The sequence below is a fragment of the Periplaneta americana genome, chromosome 10 (genome assembly GCF_040183065.1).
Source record: "Periplaneta americana isolate PAMFEO1 chromosome 10, P.americana_PAMFEO1_priV1, whole genome shotgun sequence".
Taxonomy (NCBI): Eukaryota; Metazoa; Arthropoda; class Insecta; order Blattodea; family Blattidae; genus Periplaneta; species Periplaneta americana.
Genome location: NC_091126.1, coordinates 43,917,462 through 43,937,950, shown reverse-complemented (window position 1 = coordinate 43,937,950; position 20,489 = coordinate 43,917,462). Strand labels below are relative to the sequence as shown.

Sequence of the window (20,489 nt, the reverse complement as noted above, 5' to 3'; positions counted from 1 at the left end):
ATCTGTGGTTTTTGTACGTCTGTATATTTCCAGGCCCCTGTTAACCTGGATATTCGGGAATTTGCGATCAATTTTTATACACATACAACTGTACTTGTGTAGTACTGTTGAGTCTCCCTGTCTTATTATAGGCATTGACACGTTACAGAATTTCCCTTTGATTACCTATACTATGGGTTGTCTTACACCAAAAAATCACATGGTATAATGTCTTGAAAATGAATTATCATATTGGTCCGAATATAAGCCGCATTTTTATCCAAATATCAATGTTGGAAAGTTAAGGTATGACTAAAAATTAACTGATTTATAATTCTTTACATATTGCATATACTGCGTGTTCAGTTCAAAGTGTGTCATGGCTCGCTGTATGCCGTCATGTGGCTAGTCGATGAGCCTAGAGAATTCAATCTTCCTACACTTCTACAGAGGCATATTACTTATGTGCCAGAGAAGTTGCCTAGCAAGTACGGTGTTCATTCTGAAGAGTACTTACCGATATGTATGGTAACACCTGTAGTGGCAGGAATGTGAACTGTTTGGAAACACGTACTGAGGTGAGTTTTTTCTTACTGTCGGGATTTGTGGAGAGGGTTAAGACGAATACTTACGTATTTGTTGACATTAACTTCGACGGTCAACATGGACACAGAGCATTTCATTTGTATTGTGGAATGTTGCCATACGCAACTGATGATAAATACCCTGCGTACGACTTGCCAGCACAAAACACAGTTCGAAAGAGGTTATGGTAGCACACAGACCGTACAGACCGCCATCTGTTGCTATGATGTTCAAGTTATACCATACACGTTCTCAAGTTCAGATTAAACGCCTTAATTAATAGGCAACTTCTCTGATATAAAAGCTGAAACTCACTTCAAATCGCTGACTCACAACAGTGATGTCATGACACACTTTGAGATGAATTGAATTAGATCAGCTCTTAAATTAATTTATTATTTCTTCATATAGATTTTATCTCAAATTAAATATACATGTGCTAGTCGTTAAAATTCAACTGAAGAATATTGCTGGAGAATCTTTAGTCTATTGTAAATATTCATAATTTAAATATGTATGTCACTATTGTATTGATTAAGGCCGGTTGATTGGAAGAGAAGGCCTTATGGCCTTAATTCTGCCAGCGAAAATAAAACATTCTAAAAATAAGCGTGATCTGATTAAAAATTGCAGTCTTGAAAATTCAACATACAATTCACAAAAAACTGTGTGCCACTCTGTAGTCTAGTTTATTCCAAGAATGTTGCAAAGTGTTCGGGATAGTTAAGTCTGAGTTTGTACTTAAAAATCATTTTTATATGACTGCACCACATTGTCATTCTTACCTCTCGTGTTTCAGGAAACGCATGTGTGTGTCACATGCAGAACTACACCCATACAGTGACAACAATGAATTTTCTGATGAAATATCACCCGACTGTTATCACTTCTCATTTATAAGGACAGCCACAAGAGCACGCAACCTGCTACCAATGTTTGGAAGCTGTGAAGATTGAGCTTGTACCAAAGTTAATATTTCAATTTTATGTTGAGAATGGATTTGAGGCACAAATTTAGTTGATAAGACCATAATGGTAAAACTTAAATAGAGCCTCCACTCTTGACAATATCATCTGAGTTAAGAAAAAAGTCTTACAGAATTGAACAGTGCCTTATAATATGATGTAAAACCTGAAGAGATTAAGTTTTCATATGTTATTGTAATTAATGAAGTATTTGTTAATTTTGACATAGTTCAGATTATGTCGATTTATTGAATGAATGCATTTGTATTTTGAGACAGACGGTAATATTGGGTATCACTTGGTAAAGATGGTTATTGTTAGGAGGTTGTAATCGAAAAAAAGGAACTTGATATTTAACATTCCCATGTATTATTTCTAACACTGAAATATTATTCTTTGTAAATTATTTTTCGTATAAAAATGTATATAGGTATTTAATATTTCATATCAAATTTTTCCTTTACACTAAAATCTGTTACTTTATATATAATCTGTGTGTAGAACTGATTTTACAACATTTATACTTGAATCGTTTTGTATCTCTTGTTTTCATTCTGTATTCCATGTTAAATACAAGTGTGTAAATATGTGTATACCTACAGTAGAAAGTATTGGAATCATTTTTTGGGCATATGCTTCTTCGTTAAATGGAATTCTCGTCTACAAACATATTTTGTATTAAATTTCCTGAAATCGATATTTTATTACAAGTCTGAACATAGTGTATTTTGTGAGAATGTTTATACCTCTTGTGAAAAAATTGTATAAAGTTTTCTTACGTGAATATATTTTTAAAGTAATATAGTGCAATTCCCTTATATTTTTCTGATCGCAAATCGTTCAGATCTTTATGAAAAAAATTAATCCCAGTTCACTGGATTTTAATAAACAGCGATATTTGTAATTTTTGACTACAGTAATTCTAGAAGTAACAATTTATACTTGAACCCTTATCTCTTATACTGTATACAGAAATTTTACATTTCACGGAAATGCTTGAAATCATTAAATAATATGAATTGTGTCTGTGCATTACCATTGGCATTTGTTTCCAAAAAATGTGACTCAAACAATCATTGTGATTACGTATTTATAACCGGTAACTTTAGAAAGATAATATTAAAATGAAATTGATTACTTGGCCAGGAATATTCATGTTCAATACGCAGACATTGGGTCCTGTTTACAAAAAATTATACCCAGAATAAATTATCGCTGAAATGAGACAAATAAGAGAATTCCATAGGAATTGTCTTTAGAGAAGGTTTTAGGTAAAGAAAACTTAGAAGAAAGGCTTTTTAGGTGTTTATAATTATTATATTGTTCATATGTGCCTATTATACTGTACTCCTTAACACTTTTATGGTAATCTCTTATATTTATCAAGAATTGACTATTCAGAAGAATACAAAGATGTTAAAAAACTGTAAACCAAATGGCACTGTTTGATGTATCTTTTTATGAGTACAGGTCACTGACTCTTGTAACTATCTGGAATATTGCGTAACTTTTATGCTTATTTTGCATGTTGAAAGTTCAAATTTGTTTAATGAATGGTGAACATTTCACAATCCATATTTTGAAATAAGCAAGATTAGTTTTTTTTTTCTTTTCGTGATAAATCTGCACACATAAAAGTCGATAAAAATGTTATTATTTAAACTTTAGTAGTTTTAAAAATCATGGTTTTATTATAATGTTTACATCAGTTTATCTTTGATGTGAATTCTCTGCAAATTTTGAAGTTAATGTAATTATTATTCTTTACGTAACTTTTATGCGTATTTTGCATGTTGAAAGTTCAATTTGTTTAATGAATGGTGAACATTTCACAATCCATATTTTGAAATAAGCAAGATTAGTTTTTTTTTTCCTTTCGTGATAAATCTGCACACATAAAAGTCGATAAAAATATTATTATTTAAACTTTTGTAGTTTTAAAAATCATGGTTTTATTAGAATGTTTACATCAGATTATCTTTGATGTGAATTCTCTGCAAATTTTGAAGTTAATGTAATTATTATTCTTTACGTAACTTTTATGCGTATTTTGCATGTTGAAAGTTCAATTTGTTTAATGAATGGTGAACATTTCACAATCCATATTTTGAAATAAGCAAGATTAGTTTTTTTTTTCCTTTCGTGATAAATCTGCACACATAAAAGTCGATAAAAATATTATTATTTAAACTTTTGTAGTTTTAAAAATCATGGTTTTATTAGAATGTTTACATCAGATTATCTTTGATGTGAATTCTCTGCAAATTTTGAAGTTAATGTAATTATTATTCTTTACACAGTCTTAAAATATATTACTATGACCGAAGCATTTAACATCACATCTTTTCACGAAATCTAAAAGCATTTATTCGGTGAATAAGAATTTATTTACATGAACAAGGAAGCTCCTTTTAAGAATGAAGTGAAAAAATTTTTAATTTTCTCTAATTATTGTTCTTCATAAAATCTTAAAATGCATTATTATGACTTAGGCCTATAGCTGTACATTTTTTCACAAAATCTAAAAGCTTTCATTTGGTGAATTAGAGTATAAAACCGTGTATAAAAATGATCTAGGGTTTAGGAACACAACTTCATTCTTATGCATTAACAGTTAATTTGAAAATTCTTCCAAATGTTGAATATTTATACGATAGTAATATGTTTTGGTTTGGTATTTCGTTAATTTAATTTTCAAGAAATCTATACAATAGCAGAAATTGCATGGTAATAATTGCTATCTAGATTGCACACATGATATATAGGAATCAAGATTCATTATTTATATAATGTTTTTTGTTAGCATTGAAAATTAATCTTACTTTGTAACTTCCTAATTTGTTACGTATTAATATGCCAATACTACCTCATTGTTGTATCAGATGAAACTGTTTCGATACTATGTTTTTTAAAGGATACAACTTTCTTTTTACATATGAAATTAGATTTTGAATATGTGTGTGATATCCTCGAGAGACGTGATTCGTGATCAGTACATTTGTTCTGTAGTGTATTACCAAAGTTAATATAGGTCATTCTTGACGCAGAATTTGCAAGTAGAAGAAGTGCATTCCTTTTAAGCAATATTCAGTTATTCGTATGATGTGCCTTAAATTATTTAAAGTACTAATCAAGTTCACACACTGTTAACTATCAATATATACTACTAAGTGACTTTCAAATAATTATGTACAAAAACAGTTTTAAATTCTTGTCACATGGCCTTTGTCAAGTCGCGCAAGTTACTTGTGCCATAACTCTGTAAATTGTATTGTTTAATCTAGTCCTACAATTTAGAAATTGGCTATAATGGTATAAATCACAACACCATAAATTATGGCTCCTAAAACATAACAAGTTGTCTGACTAGTTTTCTTAGTAGAGAAAAGTTCGTGGTAAAATATATTGTAAATAATTTATACAAGGTGAATTACTTCGCTCAAGATTTCACTCTAAAATATAAGGGTATAATAGCGAAACTCATAACTGTGCTTTTAGGCATGTATATTTTTAATATTTAAATGACTGAGCATACTTGGCACTTATATTTTTTTATGGCTTGTTTCAGGTATCTTGCATTATCTTCGTGTGTGAAATTAATGTTATTTGTGCAGTAAATGTACTATATGTAACCAAAATTTGATTACTTTCTAATTTTTTTGTATTTTGCTATATGGACATTGTTTTTTCTTATATTTAAATGTATACATACATAAGCAAAAAAAAAAAAACATTTCTTTCATTAGAAAGTATGTAAAGGATATCTACTAATTTTTCAGGGTAAATACATGTTTTACTTTTGCGACCTTCTTCGTCGTATTATAATTACTTATTCCAAAGCGTGTTTCTGTCTTAAATACTATTAACACACCAAAGATTGACTAATATTTTGTTTGAAATGTTTGGTATGGTACTCCAGATTATTTTCATTACATATACAATATATGTCTTTTATTTGTAATATTCCATAATGTCCATATATCATGGGAATAATGGCCATTGTACAAACACTGAGAACAGAAAATTTAATCCAAAAATTATAAGTAAATTGTTTTAAATTTGCAACAAGTTGTGAACAGATACATTTTTATTGCAAGTGCAATTGGAAATTTGTTAAAGGTATTCGTAACATTATACCACACACAAAACAACTATGAATATGTATTTATCCAATAAACTCTCTACCAGTGAGTACTATTAAATTTGACTAGTAATGCACTGAATTGAACAACATATCATTGTAAGCGTAAAACTTGCCGAACTTGTAGTTCTAATAAAAATATTAACCAATATATAACTTCTGACATCTTACTTACAGCTACAGAGACTTTCATTAACCATCATTTTACACTTCTCAAAAATAATGAATAAATGTTTTTGCTTTATTCACTGAAACAGTAAAAACATAACCATAAGACCTTCTTTTTTTGATCACTTGTGTAGAGTTTCATATATTCCACTACCAGAGCAGAGTATTCATGTTTTATTCTACATTGCTAAATAAAAGTGTTGCATATTGCAAAAACGTCAACTTAGAACGAAGTATACATATCATGCATTACTTTATAGATCAGTTATGTTGTGAAAGTAAACAGACTTCAAAAAGTATACTGTTATGCCAATAGAGTGCAGTATGATTTGACTTCGACTAGGAAGTCAAAGACAGGCATAACTATACAAGGAGTCTGTAGCAGTACACTGATTGATTTGGTTCAGTGTGGCTTAATAATACATTATGCAACGAGCCTATAATGGTAGTAATTAAGACGCGAGTATGTTTATGAAACGAGCGCAAGCGAGTTTCATAATTTTCATACGAGTGTCTTAATTACCATTATAGGCAAGTTTCATACGACTTTTTATTCTCGACCATATTTCTAACTTGAAATTATTCATAAGTATTCATGTTATTCTTATCTGACTGGGAGCGGAAGTGACCTTGTGCAATCTCGTAAATTGTGAGATGTGCGCAGACGCGAAAGTATTGATTTTTTTTTCCGAGAAACAAATATCATTGACCTTGATATAATCTAGAGAGTAAAATGAACATTAATCTTGATATAACCTGGAAATTGATTTAGACATTGAAAAACGAGATGACAAATTGAATTTATTTGAATATTATTTACAATTAACGCTAATTATTATAGTAACAGAACATAACCTTCTGCGACAGTATTGGATTTCCAGCCTCCGTGATGTTTCGCTAGTTGTCTTTCGATTGCATATCCGAGAATAATCGATACTTGTGCTTTCATATTGCTTTCTGATTGGTGGAAACCCTGAACTTTAATGAATAGGTGTACTTTAATGAGGCCCATTAAAGGGCTGCTAGGCAGGTGTATAATTACTACATTTCGGCATGGTCAAGCATAAACAATTTTACATAACAGAAGGGTCAGAATAGTCACCCTGATGGAGCAAGGAATGAGAGTGGTTGATGTAGCTGCAGTTGTCCACGTGAGTCAAAGTGATGTGACTAGAATATTGCACACAAGTTCCGTCAAATAGAATCACTTGGAGATCTACATAAAGAGATCGTGGAAGAAAAAGACTGCTAGACGGGACTGATATCTGGTCGTAACAGCACACAGAAACCCGAGGGATAATGCCACTTGTCTGTGTCAACAAGGACAGGCTGCTATAGGAGTGCGACTTTCGACACAGACGATCCACAGAATGGTGTACAACCAGAAGATTTGAATCTACCACAAAATATTCAGGATATCATAGACGCTGCTATGGAGGAATGGGACAACATCTGACAATTTGGTTAGGTATCTCCCAAATGCGAGGAGGACCAATATGTTCATGAACGTGTTCAAGAAGAAAGAGTAACTCTTTCAAGACTAAAATAATGAACAGCTCGTTTTTCTTTAAATGTTATAATAGTGTGATTAATTTAATGTTTGTTTACATACTCTCTGCCATTTGGGATAAAAAAAGTTCTGATTCCGATGTTTGTAATACAAGAATATGCAACACTTCTTTTAAGCTCTGTAGTTTCAAGGTCAGATTTTTGGGTTTGGAGAGTCATATGCAAAATCTGTCTAATCACACCATAGAAACAATATCGTGTCATTTATTTCATGCACCTAAAAAATAATAAAAGACGCTCACTGTGACCTAGCTCATTCATTTGTTCAATGATATAGCGTTAATTTCAGTGACTGGCCACTGTAGGACGAATGTACCCAGCTTTGCCCCATGTTCATATTTGTTTTGTGTTAACTACTGTGGATGAATTACAGCAGCAACATAAATATAATATGGAAAGATTGTCAGTGTAGTATGTGAAAAATATTTCTATACCTGCAGTTTTCTATTGCTTACCACTGTGTATGTATTTACTAGATATTATCGCCGCGCTCTCATGGTTAACATTCCGCAGGTCTTTGAGCGACCTCGTGCATAACATTTGACAGGTCTTTAAAATTTAATTGCATTATTATTTTCAATTTCTTATGTCGCCGCTCCAATCACTCACCTCAATTTCAATATTGCAACCAATAAGCTGCTTCCATTATTAAATGACACCTACTTGTCTGATCCACGTGGACTAAAACCGAGGTTGCAATGTCTTGTGCTGAGGACGAACATTAAGGTATGTTATTAAAAATTATTATTAAAGAGTTATTATTAAGAATTAAGAATGTCAACATACGTGTATATGAAATAATAATTATAATAATAATAATAATAGCCATTTAACAATATAACAAACTAGTGCTTATTCTTATCAAGGTAGTAGACATGGCAACGTGATACTTAGAGTGAAACCTACAGAGCAATGATCGGTCGGCAAAATTATGTTTTAAAAGCACACTGCATGTTATTGTATGATGCCGACATGTTAACCATGAGAGCTTAAGTTACCTGGCTTTTAGTTTTGTGTTTGTATGTTTAATGTTTCATTATAAGTTAAAGAATTCACACTTCAATTAGATTACCAATCAGAGGTCTGCATCAGCTGGATTTAGTTGGATAAGGCGACGGCCCAGCTGGGTCTGTGTCCAGTCTGGTATGCATCAACTACAAGGTTATGTAGAGTCGTGGGATTGGTGATAGCGAGATGGTATTTGGCGAGATAAGGCCTCAACCCATCTGAATTCTATCCAAAATCCAACTCAAGCAGTGCTATGTTCTGCGAGCAGTGATAGTGTGTGACTGCTGAAAAATTATTTCACATTGCTGCATTATGATTGTATTTATTTAATAATCTTTCTCCCTGATGTAATGTTCTAAATGTTTCATTAACAATTCTCAAAAGAAAAATTTTAATGTACATAATTCTAATACAGCAGTGTAAAGTCACTTTCTGTATTTTGTGAAAAATTTCATTCTGGGAAGATATATTCATCTCAGTTTACAATAATATTTGAAACTATTTTCCAGTCGTTCTACATCCTACCTAAAATAAATTTCAAAAAGGGTCACTTTAAACTACAAATTTGTATTTCCTAACTTGGAGTTTCAATGCAGTACATGTTCTTCTTCTTCTTCTTCTTCTTCTTCAGTCCCTTCTGCTGCTAAGCGTCGGGTTTGCCTCTCTCCATCCATTTCATCCATTTTTCCCGGTTTCTACACATTCTCTTCATCTCTACCATTGTTTTTCCTTGCAGTACATGTTTACATTGTAAACACTGAGCAAATCTTGGGATAACAGTTTTGTCTGCTAAAACATAAAACTGATCCCAAATTTTGCTTTTGCTCCTGAACTTGGATTGGGTATGCCAATTAATTCTCCACTTTTAAGTCTTTTTTGAAGTTCAAAATCTGAATCTAAGTGTGACTAGACATGGTCACATTATGCTGAAAAGTAACTGCCTAGTTCTAAGCAAGTGGAGTCTGCACCTATACGTAACAAGTCCCTACTGTTCCGAGACATTACTGCAATATGAACAATATGTGATGTCAAAGCATGTCTGTACTCTTATGCTTTTCACATCATTCCTTGGACTAGCACACGAAATCAGACCTGACTAAACCTGACTGATGCAGAACTCTGCTGCCAGTAACAGCTGTGAGATCAAATACCTTCAGAATCAGTTATAGCATGTTAGAAGACAGATTTGTTTTCTGTTAGGAATCAGGATGCGCCATACCAATGAAAGTCCCTATTTTAGTTCCTTGATAATTGTAGTATTTGTTTTGTTCATAGCTTGTAGAACGTATTTGTGTACTGACAGTCATATTTTATTAATGTAATATAAACTTATTTCTGGGCATTCTTGCACTTCCTTTTTTTTTTTTTTTTTTTTTTTTTACTCTATGTTATGAAAATGATCAGATATATTTTCTTTAATTAGGTGAAGCTATTTTCTTGGATGGATGTCTGTGTGGTGGTCACACCTTTTTCTCCTTGATAATATTTGTTACTACAGGATGAACCAGCCAGGGCTAGACTCCTAACCGCACTTACGGTGGCTGATTCATATGTAACGATGCTACCATATGCAGAGGATTTGTTCCACTTTTTTGCGGTTAGTATTGCGTAATGATGTACTCACTGAATTCACAATTCATGTTCGAAATGACGTCTTTGTGATATCTGACAGGTGCACATCTCCTGAAGACATGTCCAGCAACTCGCTGCAGTTAGTTCTCCAAAAATGCCTCGAATTTCGTGCCGGATATTTTGAGTTCCTCAAGTGATTGTGAGTTTTCTCGTAAACTTTACTTTTAAACACTCCGGTGGAACCATTGTTCGTCACTATAAAAAATTAAGATGGGGTCAAGTAGTCCATCATACACTGACTGTTGGAACCACATGTGCAAACCTAAGTCTGCTCTGATAATCGGGTTTCATTAACCTCTGAACTACACGAATTTTGTAAGGTTTTAATTTTAATTGTTTCGTATCTCTTATCATTGAATACTGTGACATCCTTACCTGCTGAGCTACATGGTGGGATGATGTTGTAGGACTTCTCTCTAGTTGGTGGCCAGTTTCATGTAACATCTCCTCAGTGAGAACATGCTTCACACGTGTTCGTTTCTTATCCAATACTGATCCAGTTGTACGAAATTTCTACACTAAATTGTAAATCATTGCTTTAGAAAGCTCTGGCGAATCAGGGAATGACTGACGGAAGTTTGTTTAAACTGTTCTCCAAGATTCGTATTTCACAAAGTTGTAAATAAACACTTGTAGTAGTCGACCTGGTTGGCGAGTTGGTATAGCGCTGGCCTTCTATGCCCAAGGTTGCGGGTTCGATCCCGGGCCAGGTGGATGGCATTTAAGTGTGCTTAAATGCGACAGGCTCATGTCAGTAGATTTACTGGCATGTAAAAGATCTCCTGCGGGACAAAATTCCGGCACATCCGGCGACGCTGATATAACCTCTGCAGTTGCGAGCGTCGTTAAATAAAACATAACATTTTTAACAACACTTGTAGTCGACCTGGTTGGCGAGTTGGTATAGTGCTGGCCTTCTATGCCAAGGTTGTGGGTTCTATCCCGGGCCAGGTTGATGGCATTTAAATGTGCTTAAATGCGACAGGCTCGTGTCAGTAGAGTTACTGGCATGTAAAAGAACTGCAGGACAAAATTCTGGCACATCAACGACGCTGATATAACCTCGGCAGTTGCGAGCGTTATTAAATAAAACATAACATTTAACACTTGTTGTTCAAGGCTATATTTCATAATGAACACACTACTGCATTCTAAATGTACGGTATACAGCTGCACCCTCACTGTGTGAACGTGTTTACATAACTAACAGCGATGGTGCAACAGTTACTACACATACGACTTTCTGCTGATGTCTGTCTAGCCCTGGCTCACTCACTCTGTACCTGCCATGTAGTTATGACACATTCATAATCAGATTTCAAATGTTCTTAAAAATCCTTATAAAGTTTTCATTGTTACTCAGGATATTCCTCCTCTTTGAATATAGCCAAACTGAATTTCGCATTTATGTCTTAAGCATAAGATCTCAAAAATCATAGCCATATTCCATCATTAACACTTAGTGATGTCTGTAAACGACATTAGTCTGTATGCAATATAAAATGAAACAATGTAGCATTTAGCCAGTTCAATATAGTTGCTTAATTGTTCCAGGGTCTGAAGCTTACTACAATTAAAAATAAAAATAAATAGAAGGAAAGGGATTCCAGAATCATAATCATAGATACTAGTTTTATTCGTCGTTTTTATATGCATTAATGGAGAGAGTTGTGCACTCTATTTTCTCCTGCATACCTCCTGTGATACATAATTTTATGAAGGATTGGTATTGTTATTAAGGATAAAGAGGGTCTAATTTCAAACATCTACATGTTTTCATATGGATGTCTCTTTACAGTACGGAGTGGATAATAATGGAATTTCTTTAATGTACGGATGTGACAGAATTGTTTTCAGTTGTGTCACAGACCTAGTATAGCATGAATTTATCTTTCCATGTAGTATTTTCATTAATGTTTCTACATTTATTCACTCACAGATGCGGAGTTTGTGGATAATTCCCCGAATTTTCTTTACTTGCGAAAAGATCTCGAAATGCAGCTTATCTGAAGTCTGATAAAGTTTAACTAATGAAGGATCACGTGCCTTGTTAAGTAATTTGGTAGCCTCCTTCATATTAAACTCATTGCGGTATATAACTGAAATGTGTGATTGTTTTATAATATGTTATTTTTATTAGTTTAAGGTTGTTATTTATATGACATGAGAGAATCTAACAATTATATTTGTCTTTATAACTTTTGCATGTAATGGAGATTTTGGTTATAATATACATTTAAATACTTATTTGCATTTTTAGAGGCGTGTACTTCAGTTTTGCGAATGCTTTTGGTGACTGTTCCTATAGCTCAGTGTTCAGTTTTTAAATGTCTTGCTAATAATGGGCACATGAATTGCGTGTGATATTTGTGTTATTCTTAATATTATAGATTGTATTACCTGTATTTCAATGACAATCAAATTTTCCATAATTATCCATATTTTCAGTGTTTATATCATTTTAGTATGTCCTAATAAACGTGTATAGAAAGTCATTTCTACTAATGTTCAATTATTATAATCAATTTAATGATTTAAAACAGCCATTACTGATCATTCGTTTAAATTTTTCGTTTTTATTAATGAGTGTAGTTTTAAATCAAAAATCATTAATATTAAAATCATTTGCATTTATTTTATTTTATCATTAGATACAGTAAATGGTACTTCACAGTGTTGTCATTTTAAGATTAATTTGTAAGTTGTAAACAAATTTAAAAAATAAATAAAAAAAGTGTGTTATGGATCGATAAAATGGTTAGTTAATAAATATATACTTCATTTCCTGATCAGTAAAACAATATATTAATGGGCGAGTTCAAAAGGGAAACAACTCAAAATTAAAGCTTTGAGAAAACTACATTTTAAAGCTGCATATTGCTATGAAAAATCCAATTAACACACTAAAACATCATTAACATAATTTTGAGTAATTTCAGTGATCCTTGGATTGTTCACAGCAACATGAAGCTTTAAAATGCATGTTTATCAAAACTTTAAATTTTTAGTTGTTTCCTTCTTGACTGAGCTGTTATAACTGTAATTGTTTTGTTAGAAAAATCACAATCAATAAAAGTGTATCATAAATTGATGAAATGGTGAACAGCACACTGATCATACAAAGTATGTTATAATTGGAACTTGAAAAATTCAGGTGGCCCAAATTTTGTTTCTGGGTCTGTACATATTTCATTCCCTTGTATCAGCAAAAGTATGTATTATCTCCTTATACCTGTTTCGGTTAAAAAGACACAATCGAGAGATGTGTATGATGAATCAGATCAGTAGAACCTCGATTATCTGTCACCCTGTTAACCAGTTGGTGGATTATCCGACTGTCTTTCAATTATGATTTTTTTTTTTTTTAAATATGAAGTACAGTACATTATGTTAGTACCCATTTTTTCTACAGAGGGTTATTACCAGCCTTTACCGTTACACAGTATGTATAATCTTTTCGCTGTAAGAAAAATCCTAATATAAACAATAGCACGTGACTGAAGTGAGGCTTCATTGGTCACTGTTTGGTGCCATAGATTCTCAGGACGTGTTCCCGCCTACTGTTGGACATTCTGTTTCATGTTAAACATTTCCCGTTACTCGTCAAGTAGGGGTAACCTCACTACTATGCATTCATTTGCTTAGAAAACATTTACTTTATATACTGTAATTAAAACTCACTTAACTTATTATATACATTTAAGACTATTTGTTTTTCTCCGCTTTTGAGAAGGTTACCACTCTTACGTTTAATAACTGCACACACCGAGGATGCAGAAGCCATAGGCTACTTCAGTACCACGTGCTTACGTGACTCCAGCTTGTTACAAGAACAGACTACCTCGGTATTACTGTTGGTATTCATCCGCATTCGCAGTACATAATAAAATATAAAAGTAGCTTTTCTTTTACATAGCATTTTACATATGAGTGAAGTTATATGTTTCATCGTATTTAACAGCTAGAATTCAATCTTTTATTTTCAAATAATACAAGATTATGGTTTCCAAATATGAACTATATTTTGCTGCGTCATTTGAGTGTTTCGACTGGGAGCCAATCACGGGTATGACAGCAACGTGCTTATGTTTACATTAGGATTTTTCTTACAGCGAAAACAGTCTAGTAGGAATGCTACCATTGCCGGCAGTAGAAACACTTACTTGTGTTACTTACTAGTCACTGTCTACTTTCAAAGAAATGATCCCAAGAATTTCCACACAATTGCAGATTCGTGCATCATTTAATCATTCTGTGAAAACTTCAAAAGAAAATGTGTTGAGCGGTTTGGGAAAGGAAAAACCGTGGCTCATCTCTCATCAGAATACGAGATTGGCAGTAGAAATGTGCGCATTTTAATAAAAATAAAACCAGGATAAAGTGCTACATATTACTGTATTTCACTGTTTTCATTAGTTATAAGCAGCATAATATTGTATAGTTCAGTATGTAGTATGAAGACACCTGCAGTACTGCAAGTCGTTTAAATTACTAAACTCCATTATTCACTTAATTTATGAGAATATTTTATAGTACGGATTATCAAATTTTTTCCTTTAAATGTTCAGTCCACCCCCTTCATTACCACGGATAATAGAGGTTCTACTGTAATATGTACTTCATTTCCTTGTATCAGTAAAACAATGTAATGTTTATCGTAAGTATTCTGTTATTAAAATTAATCATGACCTATTTTTAATTTTTAATACTTTTCTTTAGTAATTACTGTCAAAAAGAAATGTGTGAGAAATTGAAACCAATTATAGTGCCACAAATATTATACTCAACATTGCTAAAAAGTATGTGTAACTTCATTTTGGATCTTATTTATTTTAGTACCGGTACTTATTATGGTGGCTTTGCAAATCTTAAGATGTTTACATCAGACTAAAAGGTTTGTAACAATCACAAAATTAAAACCCATTTATTACACTTCAATTTTCCATATTTTACAATCCTTTTAGTCAGATCCTGTTGTGAACATCCTAAGTACATAGTCATGCGAATCATTGATTTATTCATTCCCAGTCAATTGCTTCATACTCTTATATTAGATTTTTTTTATATTAATGACGTTGAACTAAGACAATGTATTTACCAATTTTGTATTCTCCTCTGTATTACAAAACTCCATTAAGAATATTGCAAAAGAAATTATTTGAAATATATGTTTAATCACTACTTAAAAAATAAATAAAAATTTATACAATTTATATCATTCTTGTTACCTGTTTCTTTTGGTGTGAGATTTTGTTTCCACAATGTACCTGAATTGACAGACATCTTGGAAACCTACCTACTTTCTTTCCAGCTGAAAGTTGAAATACGTGCAAATAAATGCACGTGGCATAATGGTTCCTGCTTGACTGTTGGACACACAATGCCTTCAAGCTCAGGCTTGTCATCTTCCTCACATTAAGAAGGTTCCTTCTACAATAATAATATTATATGCCAGTATAATATACATTTACAACATGGAATACTGTGAAATACGAATCCTGCAATTACAAATTTTTCAGAATAACGAAATAATTTTTTAGTCCCAGCCATTTTACTATTTTTACATGTGAAAAATGTTCAGTTTAAAGAACGTGTAAGTAATGAACTATTCCGTTTAACGTAATAATAATAATAATAATAATAATAATAATAATAATTCATCCCTCAACAAAGAAAAATGTTATTTTAACGAAATTAAGCTTAACCTTTTGCAGCAGAACTTAATTTTTTTTTCATATCATGGGTAATAACAAAGCTTCGATTAGTTTTTTTTTTAACTCTGCACACAATTTCAAAACACAAATGACACTTCTATGTATACTCAAGAGGTGGTTCCTTAGTGGAATATCCGTGCCATAAAATTTAGAAAGAAAGAAAACGATGGTTCTTCTGAATAACCACTATGCTCCAAGGATTAATAAGCGATTAAAAATTACTTAAAATAAATTCGAAAGAAAATAAAATAAACTAGTTATTGCTAGGCATGGGTCACCCTTGGTTTCAGTGATTTTTCTGAATGCACTTCCATAGGTACAATTGTTGTGGTTTGAATTTATATTTAAATGAAACGATTTAATAAAATCGAACATTCGAAGGCAGTTTGTACCTAAACGTTGAGGGAAGAAGTAAAGAAGCAGGTACGGCAGAAAAGCAGTTTTTGCTAGACGAGAAATGAAAAATCATTGAACTAGACAAAGGAGAGAAGAAAAGCGACGTAAGGCCTATTGTAAAATATGCAAGAATAATTACTCAGTTGTCGAATATGCATAATTAACATTATGGTACTGATTCTTGGTCTTTAGGGAATCTGAATAATACAGACTCGGAGAGATTTTAGTTTGTTGCAGGGGCAGCTCTACAATAAGAGCTGCAGAACCGCCATTTACATGGACCTGTACAATTTAAAATGTAAAACGAGCTTTTATGTAATCTAGTTCATTGTTTCAATTTATTTTTCCAATTCATTCTCCTTCGATTCGAGATTTTACTGTCCGTAGGTGCCTTGAACTGCTCGAGAATTTTGTCTGTAGTGTACTTTTCGGATCTGTGCTCGGCAGTGTATATCATTACAGTTCCAGTGTGTTATACAGTACTGTGGGTAGTGTGATGTGATTAGTTTGACTAAGGAAATATTTTATATTAAAAATGAAAGAAATAAAAACCTAATCGACCAACCCTTTTCGAAATTAAAGGAGAAATTACACGTTAACTTAAGAAGTTAGGACGTTCTACACCAAATTTAAATATTGAAATTTCTGGAAAAAAAATCGAGGAAATCGTGTAGCCTACGAGTCATTTTAATACCGAAATGTGTAATGGAAACGATTGGTTTTTTGCTGCGCTCATGAAAACGCCTTCTCCCCCACCCGTGCCTTCTCTTTGGAAAAGAAAATAATGGACAAAGACCGGAGTGAAGGATTTAGTTAATTTTACTTAAAAAAAAAATAGAAAAGCATGAAAATTCGAAAACTCATTTCAAGTCAAACAGATTTGTCACTGCTAGAGATATTAAAATATTCTAACACAACTTGATTCTGCGTATTGGATTAATATTAAGAAAAAAAGATGGAAATGTTTCTAAAAGTAGATACATATCCCGTGGCGCTACAGCCCGTGAAGAACCTAGACCGACCAGCCGGCTGCTGGCCTCACGCCCACATTCTGAAGCAGAGGTGGACGATCATAAAAATAGATATGTTCTCTCTAAATTAATTGTGTGAAATTCTGTGCCGCATTTGAATTAGCGATGCGAGGACTTGCCGAATCAGATGATTCAACAAACCGCGGTATATTTCGGGGTTTGACTGATTTTATTCCACATTTAGATTAAACTTTCAAAGATCATTTATAGGGCTCATCACAATTCAAAGGAACTACGAAAACAATTCAAAATTAATTGCTGGATAGCAATAAAATTATTGGAAATTTTTCTTCATTGCCACCAAAGCATGACGCTGAAAGTTTGGTGCAAACTATCTTAATGGAATATAGGCTTAACGGAAATTCAGTCATTGAACCACATAAATTAATTGTGCTGGTTAATGGCGGGGCTAACGTAATGAGTGGGAAACATGAAGAATTTGTATTGTGTCCGACAGCTCATTTCTTGCGCTGTTACGCCAAAGAATTAAATTTAATAATGCAACAAACATGTTCACAAACTGGTCAAGTTACGATACTATATTGCAAATCTGTAGGAACTCCCAGCTCTGTTTTATAATTCCGTCAGCCGGTACGGGTGTAGGCTAGAAAAGTTGGCGTAACGAAATTCGGTAGGAGTTAAAAGCGTTCGAATGATAGAAAGTTCCTGATGGTTGTTCATTCAGGTATCTACATGTGGGGCTTATCTCTACTACGTCTCATAGCTGTGCCGGGTGGGAGGTGTACCGCACGGGGTGGGTAGGTCACGCGGATGATTAGAGTACAATTTTGGGTGCACAGTCAACTTTGAGAATGGGCTGTAATTACACGCGTTATCCGATTTAGATGCAATAAACAGCATGCATTTGCTAAATACACTATTTTTGATGCAGAACTGCCAACCTTCGAAACCGAGGGTCGCTACTAGTTTGTTGTTACCACAGTCTAATATATATCTATTAGACTGTGGTTGTTACTACAGTTGGAAAGTTCGCTTACACGATCATAAAATCGTAGGTCGGATACCAATGAACGTCAGTGTACCTATCACAGTCTAATATATACAGTCGCGCAACTCATACGTATAAAATATGCCAAAATTTGACAGCTGCCGCGACAGCAGCCCTCTAGCGGCGGGCAAGTTAAAAGTGTGCATACGACATATGATAACACATTAGAAAACGGGTTTTGCGTAATTTATTTTATATTTTTATGCTATACAGTAAGTGTATATGGCTCTTATTAATTTTACTTTAGAATCCTAGAAGAATTTCACACGCAGTTAATCTACAAGTTTCAGAAGCTGGGAATAAACGTAATTCTTTCTGCTCCTTACAACTGAATCATGGCCCTGATCATGTATCATGGTTTGAAATAATATAATTGTTCGTACATGGACGGTTAATTCTATTCATTCCTAAATATATTTATGAATCATTGGAACTCTATATTTCCTGTGAGAAGAGTCAAAATTAGTAGCTTCAAAATTGTAGGGTACATCGCGTGGTGAACTCCTCTCCCTATTTCCCGAGAAATTAACTATTTTCCATACCGCAGATTGGGGTAAACTCGGCCGCTGAAGTAAACTTGAAAATAAAAAAAGGGAGGATTTAAACTTTAATATGGCAGACATTGATTTATGAAGTTCATTATTTTTCTATTTCTTAAGAACCGGTATTTCCTTTATTATTTTGAGTCACAAATAGTGCTGATATTATGGTTTAAATTTGTATGACAAGTTTACCGCATTTTGCATTACATTTCCAGTTTTCACACATAAGCTTAATTTTAACTTATCCTACCTCTATAATACGTAAATTACATGCACTTATTATGACGTAGGTGAGAACAAATAAATGAGCACACAATTTTGTTGAAAAAATTGTAACTTCAATTAACTCAGAAAATGTAGGCCTAATTTTATTTTCAGAGCAGAAGTGGTGTAAGTCAAAAATGGGTAATGATTCTGTAAATTACAGCGCAAAGTAGCAGTTAATATTGAATTTATTTAAACTATTAGTAGTCAGTGAATAGCACGAAGGATATATTAATTGCTACTTTGCGCTATACTTTACAGAATTTTTACTTTAAACCTCATTACCTAATTTTGACTTACACCACTTCTGCTCTGCTCACTGGAAATGTAAAATAAACATCAATAAGAGTCATGCAGGTTATTACAGAAAAGATTGCTTTTTATATTAAATTAAAAAAGGCTCTTTTATTTCTTGAGAACTTAATACGTCTGCCACGTGAATCTACACCAACACATCAGAAATTTATCTACACAGTATGGATTTATTCAAGAAATGAATATTTTGCAAAAGGATTACAATACTCCATGAATTCTTGAAAAATTAACACCATGATTCCTACTTGAATGCAATATAACATTCAACTTTTGGAAAATATAAAGAAAAAAACACGAATACAAAAATTATGGAATTACTTACATTAAAAACAAAACTGTAGATACATTATCCAAAATTGGAATGGTTACACATTTACACATAATGATCTCTGCAAAAAAAATAATATAATGTAACAGGTATTTACTTTGTTTTTATTTACACTCTCCTTCCTGACATACAGATAGGTAACTGATAACTAATAAATATTTTATAGAACACAATACGTAGGCTACCTACAATATGGATTATTGGTTATGACTGAGTTATGATTTTCTCTTGGTGTTTAGGGAATCTGAAGAACGACAAATTCGGAGATTTAAACCTGTTGTTACTGCAATTTTCGTCATTGCACACATTGCCTTTATTCCGACGCATGATTAAAACGTTATTATAACATCTCGCATCCCTTCAAAGCACGTGCTGGCTGTACGAGATTGTATCAATCCTATGACCAGTGCCTTGCCTGCCGCTTGGGCGCTAGTGTCGCGAATGTTGGCAAAAAAAGTGTAGAAGTTGCGGGACTGTATATATTAGACTCTGGTACCTATCACAGTCTACATACCTATGCTACATACAGTCGCACAACATGACATTTGACAACTGGTGCGACAGTACCGCTCCAGCGGCAGGCAAGTTAAATGTGTGTATAGTACATATAACACAGCAGAGAAATGATACTGTGTAATTTATTTGATATTTTTATGCCATACAGTAACCGTATATGGTTCTTAATAATTTTATTTTAGAAACTACAAGACTTTTACACCCAGTAATGGGGACGCCAAGTAACGTAGGTGTAACAATCCACAGAAGTTTCTTGCTTTCAGCATCCATTAACATAGACCTACACGCTTCAAAATGATGTAAACACAATGTAATAATATTGTAAGC

General features: G+C 33.0%; 1 protein-coding gene across 1 annotated transcript in view; it reads left to right on the top strand.

Annotated features, from left to right (window-relative positions):
• LOC138707621 (membrane-associated tyrosine- and threonine-specific cdc2-inhibitory kinase-like) overlaps nucleotides 1-14,739 on the top strand; it is a 59,709-nt gene extending 44,970 nt beyond the window's left edge. The window contains exon 10 of the mRNA XM_069837284.1: nucleotides 1,364-14,739. Within this exon, the coding sequence (XP_069693385.1) occupies nucleotides 1,364-1,520 (157 nt within the window). The 3' untranslated portion in view covers nucleotides 1,521-14,739. The remainder of the gene's footprint in view (nucleotides 1-1,363) is intronic.
• Nucleotides 14,740-20,489: the final 5,750 nt, after the last annotated feature.